At 46.8% G+C, this 19,540-nt stretch overlaps 1 protein-coding gene across 1 annotated transcript; it reads right to left on the reverse strand.

Annotated features, from left to right (window-relative positions):
- Positions 1-361: 361 nt before the first annotated feature.
- On the reverse strand, positions 362-1,306 carry LOC141050151 (olfactory receptor 1468-like). The gene has a single exon (XM_073546984.1). The coding sequence runs from the start codon at positions 1,253-1,255 to the stop codon at positions 362-364; it is 894 nt and encodes a 297-aa protein (XP_073403085.1). The 5' UTR covers positions 1,256-1,306.
- Positions 1,307-19,540: the final 18,234 nt, after the last annotated feature.

The raw sequence follows: 19,540 nt of genomic DNA on the forward strand, positions 1-19,540 counted from the left end.
TCGTAAGAATATGGGAGGCACCTGACCAATACCAGCGACACCCCTCAGACCGGACCGCCCCGCAGATGAGTATAATAAAAGCTATTTTTCTTCTCTTACAGGTCGGGTTGGAAGCAGATATACAGCATTTAAGAATGCTGTATATAAGCCCTGAAACTTGATGGCCGCATCTCTTATCGGCCAAATCTGGTGACATGTTCACTTTAACTGTTATGGTTCACCCATCTCTATCAATAACATAGCCAGTGTCAAATTCCCGTAGCAACAATGAGATAGCAAAGGATATAAAAACACAGAAGCAAAAGAACTAAAAATCTATCCTGTCACTAAATCCAAACTGTTTAGTATCTAGATTTATTTTTTACTTTACGGTCATTTTCTGATGCTGCCAACCTAACCGAAATGTGGTAGACATTTTACTCAGGAGGTTTCTAAAAGCCTGAGTGATTTCTCTATTAGTAAGACTGTATATTACAGGATTGAAAAGTGGTGTAGCTAGCGTGTATAACAGGGAGAGGATCTTATTTGCATTAACTGAATTCGGAAACAAGTAGATAATAATTGTTGATCCATAGAATATAGAAACAACCGCCAGGTGAGAGCTGCAGGTGGAGAAGGTCTTCTGCCTCCCCCTTGTAGATGGGATCTTCAGTATAGTGAAGATAATGTAGATATAAGAGACAATAATCACAGTAAATGGACAGATTGCTAGTGGTATCATAAATAACATGCTTTCTGCCGTCACTAATGAAGTATCTGAGCAGGAAAGTTCAAGAATCGGGTCTCTATCACAGAAGAAATGGTCAATGATGTTTGGCCCACAGAACCACAAATAACTAATGGTTACTGAAAGAGTCAAGATTACTACCAAAATTACCAACCAAGACAGCAAAACAGCCTTTAGACAAAACGTGAGGTCCATGACTGAGGTGTAATGTAGAGGGTGACAGATGGCCTGATAGCGGTCAAAGGACATCACAGTCAAGATGAGAGTTTCTAACATCCCAGAGGCTGAATAAAAGTAAAATTGTGTTAAACATCCAATAAGAGACACAAAACGTCCCTCATACAACACAATGTGCAGCATGTTGGGTGCGATGGTGGAGGAGAGTAGAATATCGGAGAAGGAGAGTTGTGTGAGGAAGAAGTACATGGGAGAGTGGAGCGATCGGCTGGAGGACACCACCAGAATGATCAGGAGGTTTCCACCTACAGTCACAAAGTAAATCACCAGAAAAATAAGAAACAGAAACATTCTAAAATTATGAAATTCCTGAAATCCAGAAAGAAATATTACAGTTACCGATCTGGATTGATTTTTCATATAACTTTCATAATCCATATGATGTAACAGCAAATGTTCAGTTTAATCAAATTTTTGGGCTGTGATGGATGGATACCTACAGAAATAGCACAGAAAAAATATATATTACTTTTATGTTTTTAATTCAGCTGGTCATATTTTGCAATATGGAAATTCAATAATTCATAATAAAGCATGAAACGTTTATATTCACCTTATAATGAAATCATGAAAATGATGATACACAGCTGATCGGATGGAAGAATCAAGTCTAAAGAAAAATCCAATAGCATTAATAGAGTAAAACCTTGTTTGGCGGAGCTGCCAATGCTTTATATTAAAGGGAAATAATTCTTACTAGCTCCAAGTATGGGAATAAGAATAAATCTCTGGTTCAATAATCTGTCTGAGTATCATACAAGGAAACTTTCAAACACTTTTAACACGTATACAGCCTCTTAACTTGTTGACTAAATCAGTCATCACTTCATGAATAGAGATGAGCGAATATTTCAGTGTTCGTTTCAGATTACAGTTGTCGAATTTGCAATATTCGTCGATTTATTCGTCAAATATTCGCAGAACATGACCAAACGCCATTCGTCAGTGGGAGGCAAGAACAAACGCACGCACAACACTTTAAAATGGGCCCAAAAGCTGTCAAAACACATCAAATGAGGGACAGACACCAGGAAAGTGGCCTCAATGCATCCACAGGACAAATTGCAGCATAGCGCTGAAGCAGTCAACCAGTCATGAGGTATTGAGGTCTGGGCTAGCATTTACAGCTTTGAGTAGGTGAGGAATCAGTGTAGGCCTGCTGTGCCCTGATACCACATGCAACAGCTCAACCTGCTTTCATGCTCAGCCACACTCATATGGCACAAATATCAGTTTTCTAGACTACTATTGTCAGAAAAATCTAAGGATAGTAACACAGGTAGTTGACTCAAAGGGAGTAGAGGCATGAAGGTCTCTGAGGCCCACTGCTACAGGCAACATAAATGTAGGAGACTCAACCAGGAGTCTACACATTTAAAAAAATAGTGGCAGACATCAACAAAGTGTCACCAATTGCAATAGAGTAAAACAAGCATAGAGGGGACAGACAGTTCTTTAAGTCCAACCAACCTAGACTGTAACGGACAAGGTGGTGGAACCACTGTGTTGTGTCCCTCAGAAAGCTAGGAGGCATATAATTAAGTGGCCTACCAAATGCCAACTCTGATAAGTGGTAGCATATGAAAGCAGCGAACAAGGAGCGACAAGGAGATGGCACCAGGTGCTACTCCAGGGCTGATGTACAGAAGGTTAAAGATGAAACCCTACATGGGTAGGCTGCTACGGCCTGAAGTAGGGATGAAAAACACAGACAAGGCACTGTAGAGACACTGGAACCACAAGTGCACATAGGAACAGCTGAGGAACAGAAAAAACTAACAGGTGTGGGCTGGACTCGGCGTTAGGCAGATGGGCACTGGCAGGTGCGATCTGGACCTGCTGTTGGAAAAAAGAGTACAGAGAGGTACCAGCAGCTGGACACAGAAAGGTACGAGCAGATGGATAGAGGGTAGACTAGCAGATAGGGGGATCTGGGGAACCTGACAACTAGCAAGCATGCAAGGCAAAATAACAACGTAGCTAAGGCACCTCCATATTGGATGAGTAGCCTTAAATAGAAGATGTTGCCCAGCTATTGGCTGGGAATATCTTAGTTTGAAATGTGAGGTCCCTTTAAGCGAAAGGAAGCACGCACCCTAAGCATAGTGGCCAGTCCTACAACTAAAAAAATCACAAATACAGCAAAAAGGAAGACATGCTTACCTGCCTAGGCCGCCAAACAAATGCACTATCAGGGTGCAGTGACCCATATAGTTAAGATGGAGGCAACACAGGTGCAAGAATACCAATGAGACAACCGCTCAAAGACTACCAATACATGGAGGGGGCGGTTGCTTGGCATGTTAATGCACAATGAAGACTTGTATGTGGCGCTGTTCAGACAATGGTAATGCACATCATCCAGGTTAACAGCCTATTAATTACGCCCATACTATTAGATCAGGTGGGCAGCATAGTGCTATCCAAATGCATCCCATGTGAGCAGACGCCACAGTTTACAAGACCGAATAGGCCCAAATGCACCCTGAAAAATAAAGTGCAAAAGCACATAAAGAATATGTGAGGTATTAGTTAATATTTTGGCCAAAATACGCAAGCTTGCAACCCACTCCAAGGATCCCCACACTTGCGAGTCCTAACACTAAAGAGCAATAGAACAAAAATCCTCCAAAAATTCAAAAATACAGCAAAAAGACAGAGATGCTTACCTGCCCAGGCCTCCAAAAAATGCACAAAATCAGGGTGCAGTGGACCCATATAGTTAAGATGGAGGCAACACAGGTGCATTAACATACTAGGCAACCTTCCCCTCCATTGCTTGGTAGGCTGTGAGCAGTTGTCTCATCAGTATTCTTGCACCTATATGGGTCCACTGCACCCTGATTGCATTTGTTTGGAGGCCTGGGCAGGTAAGCGTCTCTGCATTTTTTATGTATTTTTGAACTTTTGGAGGATTTTTAAGTCCTCTTTTTGTGCTATTGCTGTTTAGGGTCATACAACTGAACCTTGGTGGACACCGACACATAGGGGGCGAGATGAGGGGTTAGTGTGTTAGTAAGAGACACTGAATGTCCTTTTAGTTAGGCATGAGGAGCTCTAACAAAGGGCCAAGTCTGTAATGTTAACAGATCAGTAAGTCTGTAGAAAGAGGGAATGGCCCACTTTGTCAAAGGCAGATGCCAGGTCCGGGAGAAGGAGGAGGTCGCTTTCATTTGGAGGTTAGTAGATCATTGGTGACTTTAGTCAGGGCAGTTTCAGTGGAATGGTGTGGTCTGAAGCCAGATTGTATGTTGTCAAAGAGGGAGCAAGAGGAGATGTGGGAAGACAGATTAAAATGGATGTGTTGCTCCAGTAGTTTGGAGGCATAGGGGAGAAATGATGTAAGGTAAAAGCTAGACACAGAGGATGGACCAAGGGTGGGCTTTTTGAAGGTGAATGTGATCAAAGTATGTTTCAATCAGGTGGAATACACCAGTTGCTGTTGTTAGTGACAGGTTGAAGAGGTGGATTAGGCTTGGGATGAAGACTGTGGTAAGGTTTTGAATAAGGGACGTTATTGTGTCAAGTTCACAGGTGGTAAGTCAAAGTCTTCAGCTGAAATGAGAGGAAGGGGAAGCTGATGGAAGCAGGAAAGAATTGAAAGTACTAAATACCTGTTTAGGGTTGTGAGACAGGTAAGATATGAGGGAAGAGAAGTTGGTTTGTTTTGTTTCCGTGAGCAATTGCGCAGCATTTTTACAACTTCTGTTACTTGACGGACTACTCCACTTCCTTTCTTTGGCAGCTGTACAGGTACGTTTTGTAGATGAGGGCCAAAAAGAACATGTGCTCCAGTAGATGGCAAGTGCTGCCTCAAGTGGCCTCTGCACCTCTACCTCCATTTAGCATTACACACAGTGCAGTGCTCAGTGGTAGCACCCCAATTACTCTTGTTTTTCCCCATGTCTCAATTCTCCAAAAGCCCAATGACATTGTATGCCATTGGTATCGGAAGTGTGCTCCAAAGATTCACGGTCAAGAGGAGGAAATCATGTGCATCAATGGTGAAATTGTTTCTCAGTTTGATCCAGGACCACACGAAGTTGGGTCTGAGCTTAAATCCAAATCCTCATCATGAAATTTTAACACCGTTGGGTGAAGGTGATCCATTCGTTACTCAGATACTTGAGACGTCAGCGGGCTGTACTGTGGTTTAAAGGCAACAAAAGAGGAAGGTAACTCTCAGGGCGAAGAGCGGAAGAACTAAGAGGATGATGATGAGGCAGTAGATCACACATGGAGTAAATCCAGAAGCATGCAACTGAGTAGCTCAGCAGAGGAGGAAGACAAGGGGGTTACGTAGACACAGAGTTATGCAACCACAACAACCAATGCATCCTGAGCCCCAACTCTGGCACTGGACAGTAGTGTTCATGATTCTGTTGTTGCCTATCTTGAGTCTTTTTCAGACTGACAAAAATCTTAAAAATCACATTATTTGTCAAATTTTTTTAAACAACATAGTAGAGTAAAAAAAAAAAATGAAATAATTTGAGTACTACATGCATGAATTGGCACATGCGTGAACAATATCCATAAATCTAGGAATGACACTCTGCTAAAATACAGATCAGCGGGCCTCATTAAAAATGTCCAACCCATCAACCGCAACTTCTGATTTTTCCTCCTCCTTCACCATGGCAAGTGTTGTCCCACAGGTATCTGGCCGTAGAACCTTCACTTGTTTACCCCCTACATTTGGGGTGACTGAGAGCCTGTCTGCTGATATGGAAGTGGACATACTTGCTGTTTTTGACTTATCTTACATGCCAAGCACACTCTATCTTTCTCAATCCACCGTAAAATCTCTACCTGCACCTCTCACACAGTCCAGCAGCTTGTCGTGTTCACTCTACTCCACACTGTGTTGGCACAGCAACGAGCCCTCGTTTGTGCAGTTTTGTTCATGTAAAAGATTCTTTCCTCTTTCACATAGCAAAACCAAGAGCATGAATTTCACCATCTTCAAACACTAATATTAATAATCTTTGTTGTTATATCGCAAACATAGTCCACATAGCTTTACAAGTAGTTCACATAAAACAGTCAAACATTACAAAGTTTAAGATAATTAAACTTGGTCCTCTCACCCACCTATCCTGACATGCATGGTCCTCTCAACCTCCTATCCTGGTATGCATGGTCCCCTCACCCCCCTAGCCTGGTATGCATGGTCCCCTCACCCCCCTGTCCAGGAATGCATGGCCCTCTCACCCCACTATCATGGTATGCATGGTCCCCTCACCCCCCTGTCCAGGAATGCATGGTCCTCTCATCCCCCCTATCCTGGTATGCATGGTCCTCTCACCCCCCTTTCCTGGTATGCATGGTCTTCTCACCCCCCTTTCCTGGTATGCATGGTCCCCTCACCCCCCAATACTGATATGTATGGTCCCCTCACCCCCCATCCTGGTATGCAAGCTACCCCTCACCCCCCTATCCTGGTATGCATGGTCCTCTCACCCCCAATCCTGATATGCATGGTCCTCTCACCCCCCAATCCTGATATGCATGGTCCCCGAACCCCCCTATCCTGGTATGCATGGTCCTCTCACCCCCCAATCCTGATATGCATGTTCCCCTCACCCCCTATCCTGGTATGCATGCTACCTCTCACCCCCCTATCCTGGAATGCATGGCCCTTTCACCCCTCTATCCTGGTAAACATGGTCCTCTCACCCCCTATCCTGATATGCATGGTCCCCTCACCCCCTATCGTGGTATGCATGCTACCTCTCATCCCCCTATCCTGATATGTATGGTCCTCTCACCCCTATTAAACTGCACACATGCAAAAAATAACATTTATACTCACCTTTCTTCCCTCTGCTCCAGCGCTGTCACGTTCTGCCAGAGGCTGGGGGAGGAGTGTGGGGGGAGGAGGGTGGCGCCGGAGTATGCACATGCCCATACCGCCCTGTCTGGCGCCAAATTGCTGAAGGCACACTGCAAATGTGTTTTCAGTAAAATGGTGCCAGATAGCTCTATGCTCATGTGCGATTCCGACATCGCACTCCTGCCCCGGTCTCCGGTGAGAAGAGAAGTGCCGTGGTAATGCTCCTCCCGCTCAGGTAAGTATGTACATAAGTAATCCCCCACCCCACTGGCTGAGCCAATGAGTGGGGAATTCAAATCCTGCGCGGCAACGCCCATTGGCTAAGCCAACGGGGAATTTGAATCCTGCGCTGCTCATTGAATCCCGGCAGCCATATCAGAATACCCATAACTTTGGTGTTCCAATATGGTGGTGCCGTTTTTGTCACGGCTTCCAGCCGCGGTAGATTGTGGGATAGCAACACAACCGCCGGAAGCTGTGACAGAGCCGATTAGCAATTATATTATATATATATATATATACACTCACTGGCCACTTTATTAGGTACACCATGCTAGTAAGGGGTTGGACCCCCTTTTGCCTTCAGAACTGCCTCAATTCTTCGTGGCAGAGATTCAACAAGGTGCTGGAAGCATTCCTCAGAGATTTTGGACCATATTGACATGATGGCATCACACAGTTGGCGCAGATTTGTCGGCTGCACATCCCTGATGCGAATCTCCCGTTCCACCACATCCCAAAGATGCTCTATTGGATTGAGATCTGGTGACTGAGGAGGCCATTTGAGTACAGTAAACTCATTGTCATGTTCAAGAAACCAATCTGAGATGATTCGAGCTTTATGACATGGCGCATTATCCTGCTGAAAGTAGCCATCAGATGTTGGGCACATTGTGGTCATAAAGGGATGGACATGGTCAGCAACAATACTCAGGTAGGCTGTGGCGTTGCAACGATGCTCAATTGGTACCAAGGGGCCCAAAGAGTGCCCAGAAAAAATTCCCCACACCATGACACCACCACCACCAGCCTGAACCGTTGATACAAGGCAGGATGGATCCATGCTTTCATGTTGTTTACGCCAAATTCTGACCCTACCATCCGAATGTCGCAGCAGAAATCGAGACTCATCAGACCAGGCAACGTTTTTCCAATCTTCTACTGTCCAATTTCGATGAGCTTGTGCAAATTGTAGCCTCAGTTTCCTGTTCTTAGCTGAGAGGAGTGGTACCCAGTGTGGTCTTCTGCTGCTGTAGCCCATCTGCCTCAAAGTTCGACGCACTGTGCGTTCAGAGATGCTCTTCTGCCTACCTTGGTTGTAACGGGTGGCAATTTGAGTCACTGTTGCCTTTCTATCAGCTCGAACCAGTCTGCCCATTCTCCTCTGACCTCTGGCATCAACATGGCATTTCCGGCCACAGAACTGCCGCTCACTGGATTTTTTTTCTTTTTCGGACCATTCTCTGTAAACCCTAGAGATGGTTGTGCGTGAAAATCCCAGTAGATCAGCAGTTTCTGAAATTCTCAGACCAGCCCTTCTGGCACCAACAATCATGCCACGTTCAAAGGCACTCAAATCACCTTTCTTCCCCATACTGATGCTCGGTTTGAACTGCAGGAGATTGTCTTGACCATGTCTACATGCCTAAATGCACTGAGTTGCCGCCATGTGATTGGCTGATTAGAAATTAAGTCTTAACACACAGTTGGACAGGTGTACCTAATAAAGTGGCCAGTGAGTGTATATCTAATATATAAAGCTCAAAGTGTGTGTGTATGTATGTATGTGTGTGTGTGTGTGTGTTTGTGTATGTGTGTGTGTCCGGGATAGGTATCCGCACCGTCGCAGCTACAGCCACAAAATTTGGCACAGTCACACGTCTGGACCCCGAGAGCGTCCTAAGCTATGTTGTGAGGCAAAATTTTAACCCCGCATATTCCAATTCACCAAACAATTTTGCCCCTATCTACATACTGGGGAAAAAGTGTGTGCGCATCAAGCCCCGCCCCTCATTATGATGTCATAATGTCCCTATCTACATAATGGGGAAACAGTGTGTGCGTATCAAGCCCCACCCCTCCTTATGATGCCACAATGGTTGCCATGGCGACACTGATGTCATTACAGGTTGCAAGCCCCGCCGCTCATTATGATGTCATAATGGTTGACTATGAGATGGAGGAAGTGTGATGGGTATATGGGCACTGGACTATGGGATGGAGGCTATGTATGACGGGTATATGGGCACGTGACTATGGGATGGAGGATATGTATGATGGGTATATGGGCATGGGACTATAGGATGGAGAATATGTATGATGGGTATATGGGCATGGGACTATAGGATGGAGAATATGTATGATGGGTATATGGGCATGGGACTATGGGATGGAGGATATGTATGATGGGTATATGGGCACTCGACTATGGGATGGCGGATATGTATGATGGGTATATGGGCACGAGCCTATGGGATCGTGGATATGTATGATGGGTATATGGGCACGGGACTATGGGATGAGGGATAATTATAATTTGTTATAACTAACCACAGTTAGTCACTATGCCCGGGCAGTGCCGGGCTCTTCAGCTAGTATGTATATATATATACATATACACTCACTGGCCACTTTATTAGGTACACCATGCTAGTAAGGGGTTGGACCCCCTTTTGCCTTCAGAACTGCCTCAATTCTTCGTGGCAGAGATTCAACAAGGTGCTGGAAGCATTCCTCAGAGATTTTGGACCATATTGACATGATGGCATCACACAGTTGGCGCAGATTTGTCGGCTGCACATCCCTGATGCGAATCTCCCGTTCCACCACATCCCAAAGATGCTCTATTGGATTGAGATCTGGTGACTGAGGAGGCCATTTGAGTACAGTAAACTCATTGTCATGTTCAAGAAACCAATCTGAGATGATTCGAGCTTTATGACATGGCGCATTATCCTGCTGAAAGTAGCCATCAGATGTTGGGTACATTGTGGTCATAAAGGGATGGACATGGTCAGCAACAATACTCAGGTAGGCTGTGGCGTTGCAACGATGCTCAATTGGTACCAAGGGGCCCAAAGAGTGCCCAGAAAAAATTCCCCACACCATGACACCACCACCACCAGCCTGAACCGTTGATACAAGGCAGGATGGATCAATGCTTTCATGTTGTTTACGCCAAATTCTGACCCTACCATCCGAATGTCGCAGCAGAAATCGAGACTCATCAGACCAGGCAACGTTTTTCCAATCTTCTACTGTCCAATTTCGATGAGCTTGTGCAAATTGTAGCCTCAGTTTCCTGTTCTTAGCTGAGAGGAGTGGTACCCAGTGTGGTCTTCTGCTGCTGTAGCCCATCTGCCTCAAAGTTCGACGCACTGTGCGTTCAGAGATGCTCTTCTGCCTACCTTGGTTGTAACGGGTGGCAATTTGAGTCACTGTTGCCTTTCTATCAGCTCGAACCAGTCTGCCCATTCTCCTCTGACCTCTGGCATCAACATGGCATTTCCGGCCACAGAACTGCCGCTCACTGGATTTTTTTTCTTTTTCGGACCATTCTCTGTAAACCCTAGAGATGGTTGTGCGTGAAAATCCCAGTAGATCAGCAGTTTCTGAAATTCTCAGACCAGCCCTTCTGGCACCAACAATCATGCCACGTTCAAAGGCACTCAAATCACCTTTCTTCCCCATACTGATGCTCGGTTTGAACTGCAGGAGATTGTCTTGACCATGTCTACATGCCTAAATGCACTGAGTTGCCGCCATGTGATTGGCTGATTAGAAATTAAGTCTTAACACACAGTTGGACAGGTGTACCTAATAAAGTGGCCAGTGAGTGTATATATATATATATATATTGGAATTTAAATAAGGAACATCATAATTCCGATATGATTCTAGGGAGCGCCTAAAAATGTCTAATTTTTGTGGTTATACTCCCAATTTCATAGGGGAAAAGGATAGTAGGTAAGTTATATAGGTAGGAGATTGAACTGAGTCGGACAAAGACCAGATCAGGGGTGATACCGTCATTTTGTGTTTTAGAGGTTGAAAGTTGTGAGAGGCCATGAGAAGTGGCTAGAGATAGAAGCTGGGATGCAGTGGGAGAGGTGGGACTGTTGAAGACTTCCAGGATAACGGTTAGCAATTCTGAGGACATGAAGTGTGGCTGCAACGCATAATAGTGGTTAAGGAAGTGGGAGGGTGAGCCTGGGGGCCGGCATATGACTGCTACTCTGAGGGAGAGGGGATGGAACACCCTGATGGCATGAACCTCAAAAGAAGAATGGCATACAATCTGTCTGCATTTATTTATTTGTTAAAAACAGGATTAATGGTGGCAACAAGGAGTGTAAGGTTATCATAGGGTTAGCAATGATCGTATGACCGTATATTCGCATATTCCATGCTCTCTAATCCGGAGGTGGATTAGCAGTATGCTCACTATTACAGCAACAAACCACAGACGACATCACCGGTTCCCTGAAAAATTCTGTCTGCCAGGGTGCATTTCAACAATGACACCTGGACGACAAGCATGGACAGGGGAGTTACATCTAGATGACTGGGCGACTCTGTTGGTTGTGGGGAAGGGACAGCTGCACTAGTCTTGCAATTCTCAAGGCTTGCAGGATGCTTGGTGATGGAGAAATGAATCACTACACACCAAAAGATGGATAACTAAACTTGTAGACAACAAGGTGTTGGAGTGTGGTACTCACAGGTACGCAGGATGCAGTGATGAGCTGGAGACCAAGCAAGGGTTAAACTAGGTTTTTATATATGTAAAGAGGAAAGCTAACAATGGTTTTTCCATGCAGGGAATCCAGATATAAATACGCAGGTAACAAAATGCTAAAGAGTACAGCAAGGGCTGGTAACTATATGGCCACACTATGGCCGGATATGGGTCCTTGGATTAACTATAAACGCAAACAAAATGTCACTTATCGATCTCTGAAGTTCTGCAGAGTTGTAGTCCGGGAGATGTCTGATCAGCGTTTCAGTCCCAGGGGCCAGCCAAAGAAGAGTTGTCACAGGCTTCGGGCATTCCAACGCCCTGGTGCTGAGGGAATGATACAGGCCCAGGCGGGTTCCCCTCTGCTGGGGTTGCCCTGTTGGGTGGTGAGGTAGAGGCAGCCGTGTGTCCGGGCGTGCAGGCCACAGCCGCAATATGGAGCATGAAAGTGGTGGCTGAGGGTCTCGCTGTACAGGCCGCAGCCGCAGTGTGGAGTGGGGCAGTGTCGGCCGCAGGTCTTTCTGTACAGGTTGCCGCCACGGTGTGGAGCGGGGCAGTGGCAGCCGTGGATCTTGCTGTACAGGCCGCAGCTGCGGTATGGAGTGGGGCAGTGGCAGCCGCGGGTCTCGCTGTACAGGCCGCAGCCGCGGTGTTGAGTGGGGCAGTGGCAGCCACGGGTCTCGCTGTACAGGCCGCAGCCACGGTATGGAGCTGGGCAGTGGTGGCCGCCGGTCTCACTATACAGGCTGCAGGTCTCACTGGGTCTCCTCCTTGTGCTGCTAGGCACTATCCTCCTTCCCTGTTAGGTGAGCCTCCGTCTCCCTTGTCTTGAAAGCACTGACTCACTCTCGATCTGGGATACCACCTAAGCCCCTCCCTCTAGTTTCTTGTCTCCAACCAGTCTCTCCTGCTGGTCCCCTCTGCTCGTTTTGTAGACGCCCTGCCCCCTTTCTTTGTCCCGCCCCCATGTTTCCTGATTGAATGTCGGTCCTGGCCTACTATTCTTTCCCCCGGGAATGCATCTCCTGGAAACCTTGGTGGCAGCCCCCCTAGTTTCGGCCTGTACACATGGCGGGCCCTTTCTCCATCCTTTTTGCTCGCCAGCCCACCAGCGAGGGTTTTGGGGGGTTGATACGCCTGTTCTGGCGTTAGAGTCATTTCTGCCATACAAACTGGTCTTGTTGATATCATTTGGGTGGTTTTCCAGCTGTAGACTGCTCGGAGCGTCGCAGTTCAGTTGGTGTGGTGGAATCATCTGGGGTGGTGGGCGGTGGTTGGGTAGCTGGGGCCATGGGGGCAGGGGCCCTAGCAAGTTGGTTTTTGCTGTCGGGAAGTCTTCTTCATCCTCATCATCCCAGACTGTTGGCATAGGATCCAGGGCCTCAGGAGGGGCCTCGGATTGTTTGGGATCTGTGAAGAGACAGGGCCGCAATATGCTGCGGTGTACTGTTCGGACAAGCTGGTTCCCTTCTTTTTCAGATATTATTTTGTATACAGGCGCATCTGGGCTTATTCAACGTAGTACCCCATAAGGATCCTCTTCCCACCAATGCTCCAACTTGTTTTGGGGGCACAGGTCCCGTACAAGGATGCAATCTCCCACTTGGAACTCTGTTGGTTGCGATGGGGCTTTTTCTGTGTGTTCCAGTTCTTGGAGCTTTGTCTGTACTAGTCTGTGTAAAGTTTGCAGATGATACCAGTGATCCCAGACCCACGAGGAGACCCCTGCCCATAGGTGTTCCTTGTCTGGGTCCAACTCTACCTAGGGGATCTCCTTTCCTTCTCGTCCGAAGAGCAACGAGTATGTAGTGTAACACAAACAATGCACAGAATGAAAAATGTGCAAAATATGAGTATGGAGTGTAGCCCATTACTCGATGAACCAGATTGTTGTATACCCTGACCAGCTCAGGGATGTGTTCGAGCCAACGAGTTTTTCGGTCGTCTTCCAGGGTACGCAACATTTGGATTAGGGTCCGATTAAACTGTTCACAGGCTCCGTTTCCCTGCAGGTGGTATGGTGTGGTCCGAGATTTGTCAATGTTGTACAGATGATGTAGCTCCTCCATTACTTTCCCTAAGAAGCAGGCGCCCTGATCCGATTGAATACGTTGTGGGCAGCCATGCAATTGAATAAAGTTCTTGCAAATGGCGTAGGCCGCGGATTCCACCGTTTGGTCTCTGGTGGTGGTACCACGGCGAATTTCGTGAAATGATCCACCATAACTAGGCAGTGCTCGCACCCCTGGTGGGCCAGACCGATGGTCAGGTAGTCTATCATTAACAGCTCGAGGGGTGCCTTTGTTACTCTTGTCTGTTTAGGAGCCCTTTGCTCTGGTGGTTTAGCCAGTTCTCATTGATGACATTTTCTACAAACTTCTTCCACTTCGGTTTGTAATCGGGTATTGTAGGCTATCTGCTGCAGCCACTGGAAAGTCTTTTGGGCCTCGAAGTGAGCCCCCTTTTTGTGAGCTTCCAGGGCAATTTCAGCCAGCCGGACCCCCGGCACTACAACCTGCCAGTTGGCTGTTGGCTCTGCGCGTAATTCCACTTTTCAATACAATAGTCCTTTTCTGATCGCCAATCTCTCCCACTGGCACATCATCAATAACGTGTCCCCAGAGAGTGTCCTTCTTTAGGCATCACTGGGCAACTGTTGTGCGGCCACCTATTGACGTAGAAGACCGATTTCCTTATCTTCCTGTTGTTGGCGTATCCATTCGTCTCGGGACTGTTCCAGGATGCCCCAAGGTGGGTTAGTGGGTTGTTGTCTGTTTGCACCACCACCTTGGAACCCGCCAGGTACTCCGTGAATCGCTCCATCATGGCCCACACCAACGCGAGGAGCTCGATCTTAAAGGAGCTGTAGTTGTCAGGATTACGTTCGGAGTCGTGAAGTGACCGACTGCCATTGACGATCACCTTCTCCCAACCGTCCTGCATCTGGGGCAACACAGCACCCAGCCCGTGCAAACTCCCGTCGGTGTGCAGAATAAATGGTTGCGAGAAATCCGCGTAAGCCAACACCGGGGCCGCCGAGAATGCGGCTTTGAGGTCTCGGAAAGCTTCTTGCTCCTGCAGTTCGCGCCATTGTATCTTCCAGCTGTTGGCACCGGCCGGGGTCCCTTTTAACAGGTCCTGCAGGGGTCGGGCTCAGTGGGCGAAAAATTTTCACAAAGCGATGGTAATATCCAGCCAGCCCCAGAAAGGCCCGCACATCCTTAACCGTCTCGGGGGTAGGCCACTCCTGTATCACAGCATCCTTCTCCAGAGACGGAGAAGGTCAAAGGCGGGTTGACTCATACCCGCTCCCGCAAGGCCTGCTTTGTCAGAGGGTCCCGCAACCCAGTCACCAAAGTGGTCGTGTAACATTATGTCTATGGGCCCCACGCCTACCCCGTTCTTTCGTTCAATGACTCTATACAGGTCCTGCAAAACATTCATGTATTGCGTGACCGTCTCCCCCTCCTGTTGCATGCGACTAAACAGCTGGATCCTCAGATCTCCTACGTCAGTAGGGTCCCCATGGGTTTCTTCCAGGATCTGCAATACCCTGGCAGAAGTGTTTCGCTGTCCGGGGGGTCTTAACATCACTGAGTCCCGGGCTTCCCCATCCAATGCCATTAGAGCCACCTCAGCCTCCAGGTCAGGGGTTATCGGGTGCATCCTCAACAACTCCTGCATTCACTCCGTCCAGCTCCACAGCATTGTATTACTTCCCATAAACCTTGGCAGGTTATTCAACATAGCTCCCAGAGATATGCTGGACCGGGGGCCACCCTCACCCCTTTGGTCAGCGGACTCCACACTCAGACACTGCATCCTGCCGACTACGCCAAATGTGGTACTCGCAGGTATGCAGGATGCAGTTTAGCGCCGGAGACCGAGCAAGAGTTAAACTAGGCTTATATATATGTAAAGTGGAAAGCTAACAACGGTTTTTCCATGCAGGGAATCCAGACACAAATAACAAAATGCTAAATAGTACAGCGAGGGGTGGTAACTATATGGTCATGCTATGGCCGGCTACAGGTCCTTGGATTAACTATAAACGCAAACGAAATGTCACTTATCAATGTCCTGCAGAGTTGTAGTCCGGGAGATGTCTGATCAACGTCTCAGCCACCGGGTCCAGCCAAAGAAGAGTTGTCGCAGGCTTTTGGGCATTCCCACGCTCTGGTGCTGGGGGAATGATACAGGCCCCAGGCCGGTTTCCCTCCACCGGGGTTGCCCCGTCAGGCGGTGAGACAGAGGCAGCTGCGGGTCAGCGCATGAACCCTGCAGCCGCGGTATGGAGCATGACAGTGGCGGCCACGGGTCTCGCCGCACTGGCCTCAGCCATGGTACGGTGCGTGGCAGTGGCAGCCGTAGGTCTCACCTTACAGGCCGCAGCCATGGTGTGGAGCGGGGCAGTGGCGGCCGCGGGTCTCGCTGTACAGGCCGCTGCCACGGTATAGAGAGGAGCAGGGGCAGCCTCGGGTCTCGCTGTACAGGCTGCAGGTCTCACTGGGTCTCCTCCTCGTGCTGCTCAGCACCGTCCTCCTTCCCGGTCAGGTGAGCCTCCGTCTCCCTTGTCTTGAAAGCGCTGACTCAGTCCCGCTCTGGGATGCCACCTAAGCTCCTCCCTCCAGTCTATTGTCTCCACCCAGTCTCTCTGGCTGGTCCCTTCCGCTCGTTTTGTAGTCATCCCGCCCCTTTTCTTTTTCAGGCCCCCACGTTTCCTGATTGACTGTCGGTCCTGGCCTGCTATTCTTTCCCCAGGGAACGTATCTCCTGGGAACCTGGGTGACAGCCCCCCTAGTTCCGGCCCGGACACAGTGCGGGCCCTTTCACCAGGGCTCTCTCCCCTACAGGAGAACTAAACTACTAAACAGTTATGATTGCAAAACTAAACAAATTAACACATGGAGTACTGAGTACAGTTTGGGGCACCGGTGCTCAGGAAGGATAAAATGGAACTATAGCGAGTATAGAGCGTAGCAAAAGTCCTGAAAATACTTTTGTGGCAGCACAAATATTTTCCCCCACCCTTTACGTAATGTTTCTGATTTTTCCCGATTTTATAAAGTGTTGCTTGTGTTTCCAATCATGAATCCGATTGTGCCATATTTGTGCCAAATTGATCTTTGGTGATTGCTTGTCAAGCAAATTCAGTCATCACTAATCATGAAGAGGTGAAGGGGTGAGGATAAGAGCATACTCAATTCATCAAAGTACACTGCTGGCAGCTCCCTGTGCAATTGTCGAGCAATTACGTCCAAGATGTGCCTAATACGAGACAAGTCCAGATATACTGCAGCACGTGGTAGTTTATTTGCCTGGTGTTCTTTTGTTGAAAAATGGCTTCTGGGCCACTTCATAGAAATTGTCATATTAACAATATCTCATATCATATCTGGAATGGAATACATTATGTCATCCCACATCATAATGCAGAGAGTAGAACTGGTGTTACGTTCCTTCATGAAGAACTCTTCATGACATTTACTAAATGAACTTATAAGATATAATGAATGGTGCACAGCAATTTATTCTGTACTGTAAGTGAAATTGGATGTCACATACTGAGCGTAAGGTATCACACATTGTCTACATGAACCAACAGAAGATGTATCAGGATCCTGTCAGCGCCGGCAGGCTGCCGCGGCTGAACAGGGTGACTATGGGAGGACCCGAGGTCCGATACTGCAGGGAAAGTTCAGACAACAGGACCTGCGACACTGAAAGTAGTTTAGCAGTACAAGGACCTACGATCATGTGACCACAGGGGGTGTGGCTTAGCGTCCTGCTGCAGGATAGGGTTCTATTACAGGAATCATGGAGCAAATGCTAGGGAAACTCAGGTCAGACAAGCGGGGGTCATACACGGGGAGGTCGGCGCGATACCACAGGGACAAGCAGAGAATAGTCAAAATGTAAGCAATGAATCATACACAGAGATAGCAACGCAGTATAACGGAGGCAGTCAGAGAGTAGTCAGGTCCAAGGCAAAAGAGTCATACACAGAGATAGCAGAGCAGTACAAAAGGAACAGGCAGAACTCGTAACAGGGACAGAACCGGATCAAAACCAAGCAAGCATAAAGTATCACAGTCACAAAGCACACCAGCGTCACACACTCGGCCAAGGGTCTGAGTATAAGTGACAAGGAGTGAGCCCACAATGAGGCTATAAAAAGCCTCCCAGAATCTCAGAGAGAGACCGTCCAGATTAACCTCTGAACTACCTGATCCCACGAACTCAGCAGATCATGACAAGGTGTTTGTAAGACATTGGCTTATGAGACAGACATCAAGGTACAGGTGTTCTAACGAACTCATTACTGTTCTCAAAGGCTTTTACTGTGCAGAATAAGATGGCAATGGAGGCTGGAATGGAGATATCTACTCCTCAGCAACGAGTCCCTTTTTTCTTGAATGCAACGATAATCAGAAATTGACTTGGGGTCATGTGGACAAGGTCATGAAGAGTACTTCACGAGAGAATGTGGAAGTATCTCAGAAGTTGTTTCTAAACACAGTAGCTTTTGCACGTGGAAAACAGGTACCTGGATGTATGTGACATCTAATTTTACTTTCAGTAGAGAATAGATCACTAACTACTATTTTTCAAATCTGATGAGACCACATGGGCAACACCATAAAGATACCTTCACAAGGGAATATTACACTGGTTATACTATCTGTGTTATGATGTTGGGTTAACTAGTATGTGCTAGCCATAACTCTTCTTTGGCCTTCAATTAAGAGACACTAACAGTTTGGTGTTACATTGATTTGATGATGGATCTAGTGGTAAGGTCACTTCTCCAATGTGTTCCTAAAGCCATTTTTCAACACACAATTTCCAGGCTCTATGTTGCTTCAGACACTGAGAGCAGCCTGCATGGCTAAAATGTGCTAACATTTCTTGCACCATCTACTGACTTTTCTCTCAAATGGAGCTGCCAGCATCGGATTTTGATGATTTGACTAAGTGCATTCAATATGGCAGAACATTGATATCCTAATTGAAAACTTTTAAGATGTTGAACTGCACATATTTGACATATATAAGTGATAAATTTGAATGTCTTTACAGTTTAACCCCTTTCCGACATCGGGCGTAATAGTACATCGATGTTAGACTCCCTCCATTTGATGTGGACTCCCGTGCTGAGCCCACATCTTTTGTCGCACATATAATAATAATAATAATATTGTCAGTTGTTTTGTCTGTTGTTTTGAACAGCTGACAATTGCCTCTAACAGCAGCGGGTGGTATCGCAATCCACCGGCGGCTGTTAACTAGTTAAAAGTCACTGTCAAACTTCTGGCAAGCGCGCCGGATATCCCGTCCATCGGTGACCCTGTCATGTCATCGCGGGTCACCGGTTGGCTGGCATGACAATCAGAGGTCTCCAGAAGGCCTCTATGTTTGTCACTGCCAGATTAAGCAATTCTTCTGCATACATGTGATCTGATCATTGCATGTATGTAGCAGAGCCAATCAGATTATGGCAGGTTCAAGTCTCCCATGGAGACTATTGAAGCATGCCAAAAGTAAAAAAAAATGTTTTTAAAAATATTAGAAAAATAAAAAAATATGAAAGTTCAAATTTGCCCCATTCAAAATAGAACAATAAAAAAAATCAAACATACACATAGTTGGTGTCACCGCATTCAGAATCCCCTGATCTATCAAAAGAAAAAAAATAATTAACCTGATCGCTAAACGGCGTAGTGAGAAAAAAGTAAAAATGCCAGAATTACGCATTTTTGGTCACAGCAACATTGCATTAAAATGATGGATGATCAAAAGATCGCATCGGCACCAAAATGGTATAATTAAAAATGTCAGCTCGGCCCGCAAAAAATAAGCCCTCACCCAACCCGAGACCAAGAAAAATGGAGATGCCACAGGTATCGGAACATGGTGCTATTTATTTTTTAGCAAATTACTGTAGGAATTTTTTTCACCATTTAAATAAAAAAGAACCTAGACATGTTTAGTGTCTGTGAAC

This window comes from Dendrobates tinctorius, unplaced genomic scaffold (genome assembly GCF_039654945.1).
Source record: "Dendrobates tinctorius isolate UK_male_01 unplaced genomic scaffold, ASM3965494v1 ptg000151l, whole genome shotgun sequence".
NCBI classification, from domain to species: Eukaryota; Metazoa; Chordata; class Amphibia; order Anura; family Dendrobatidae; genus Dendrobates; species Dendrobates tinctorius.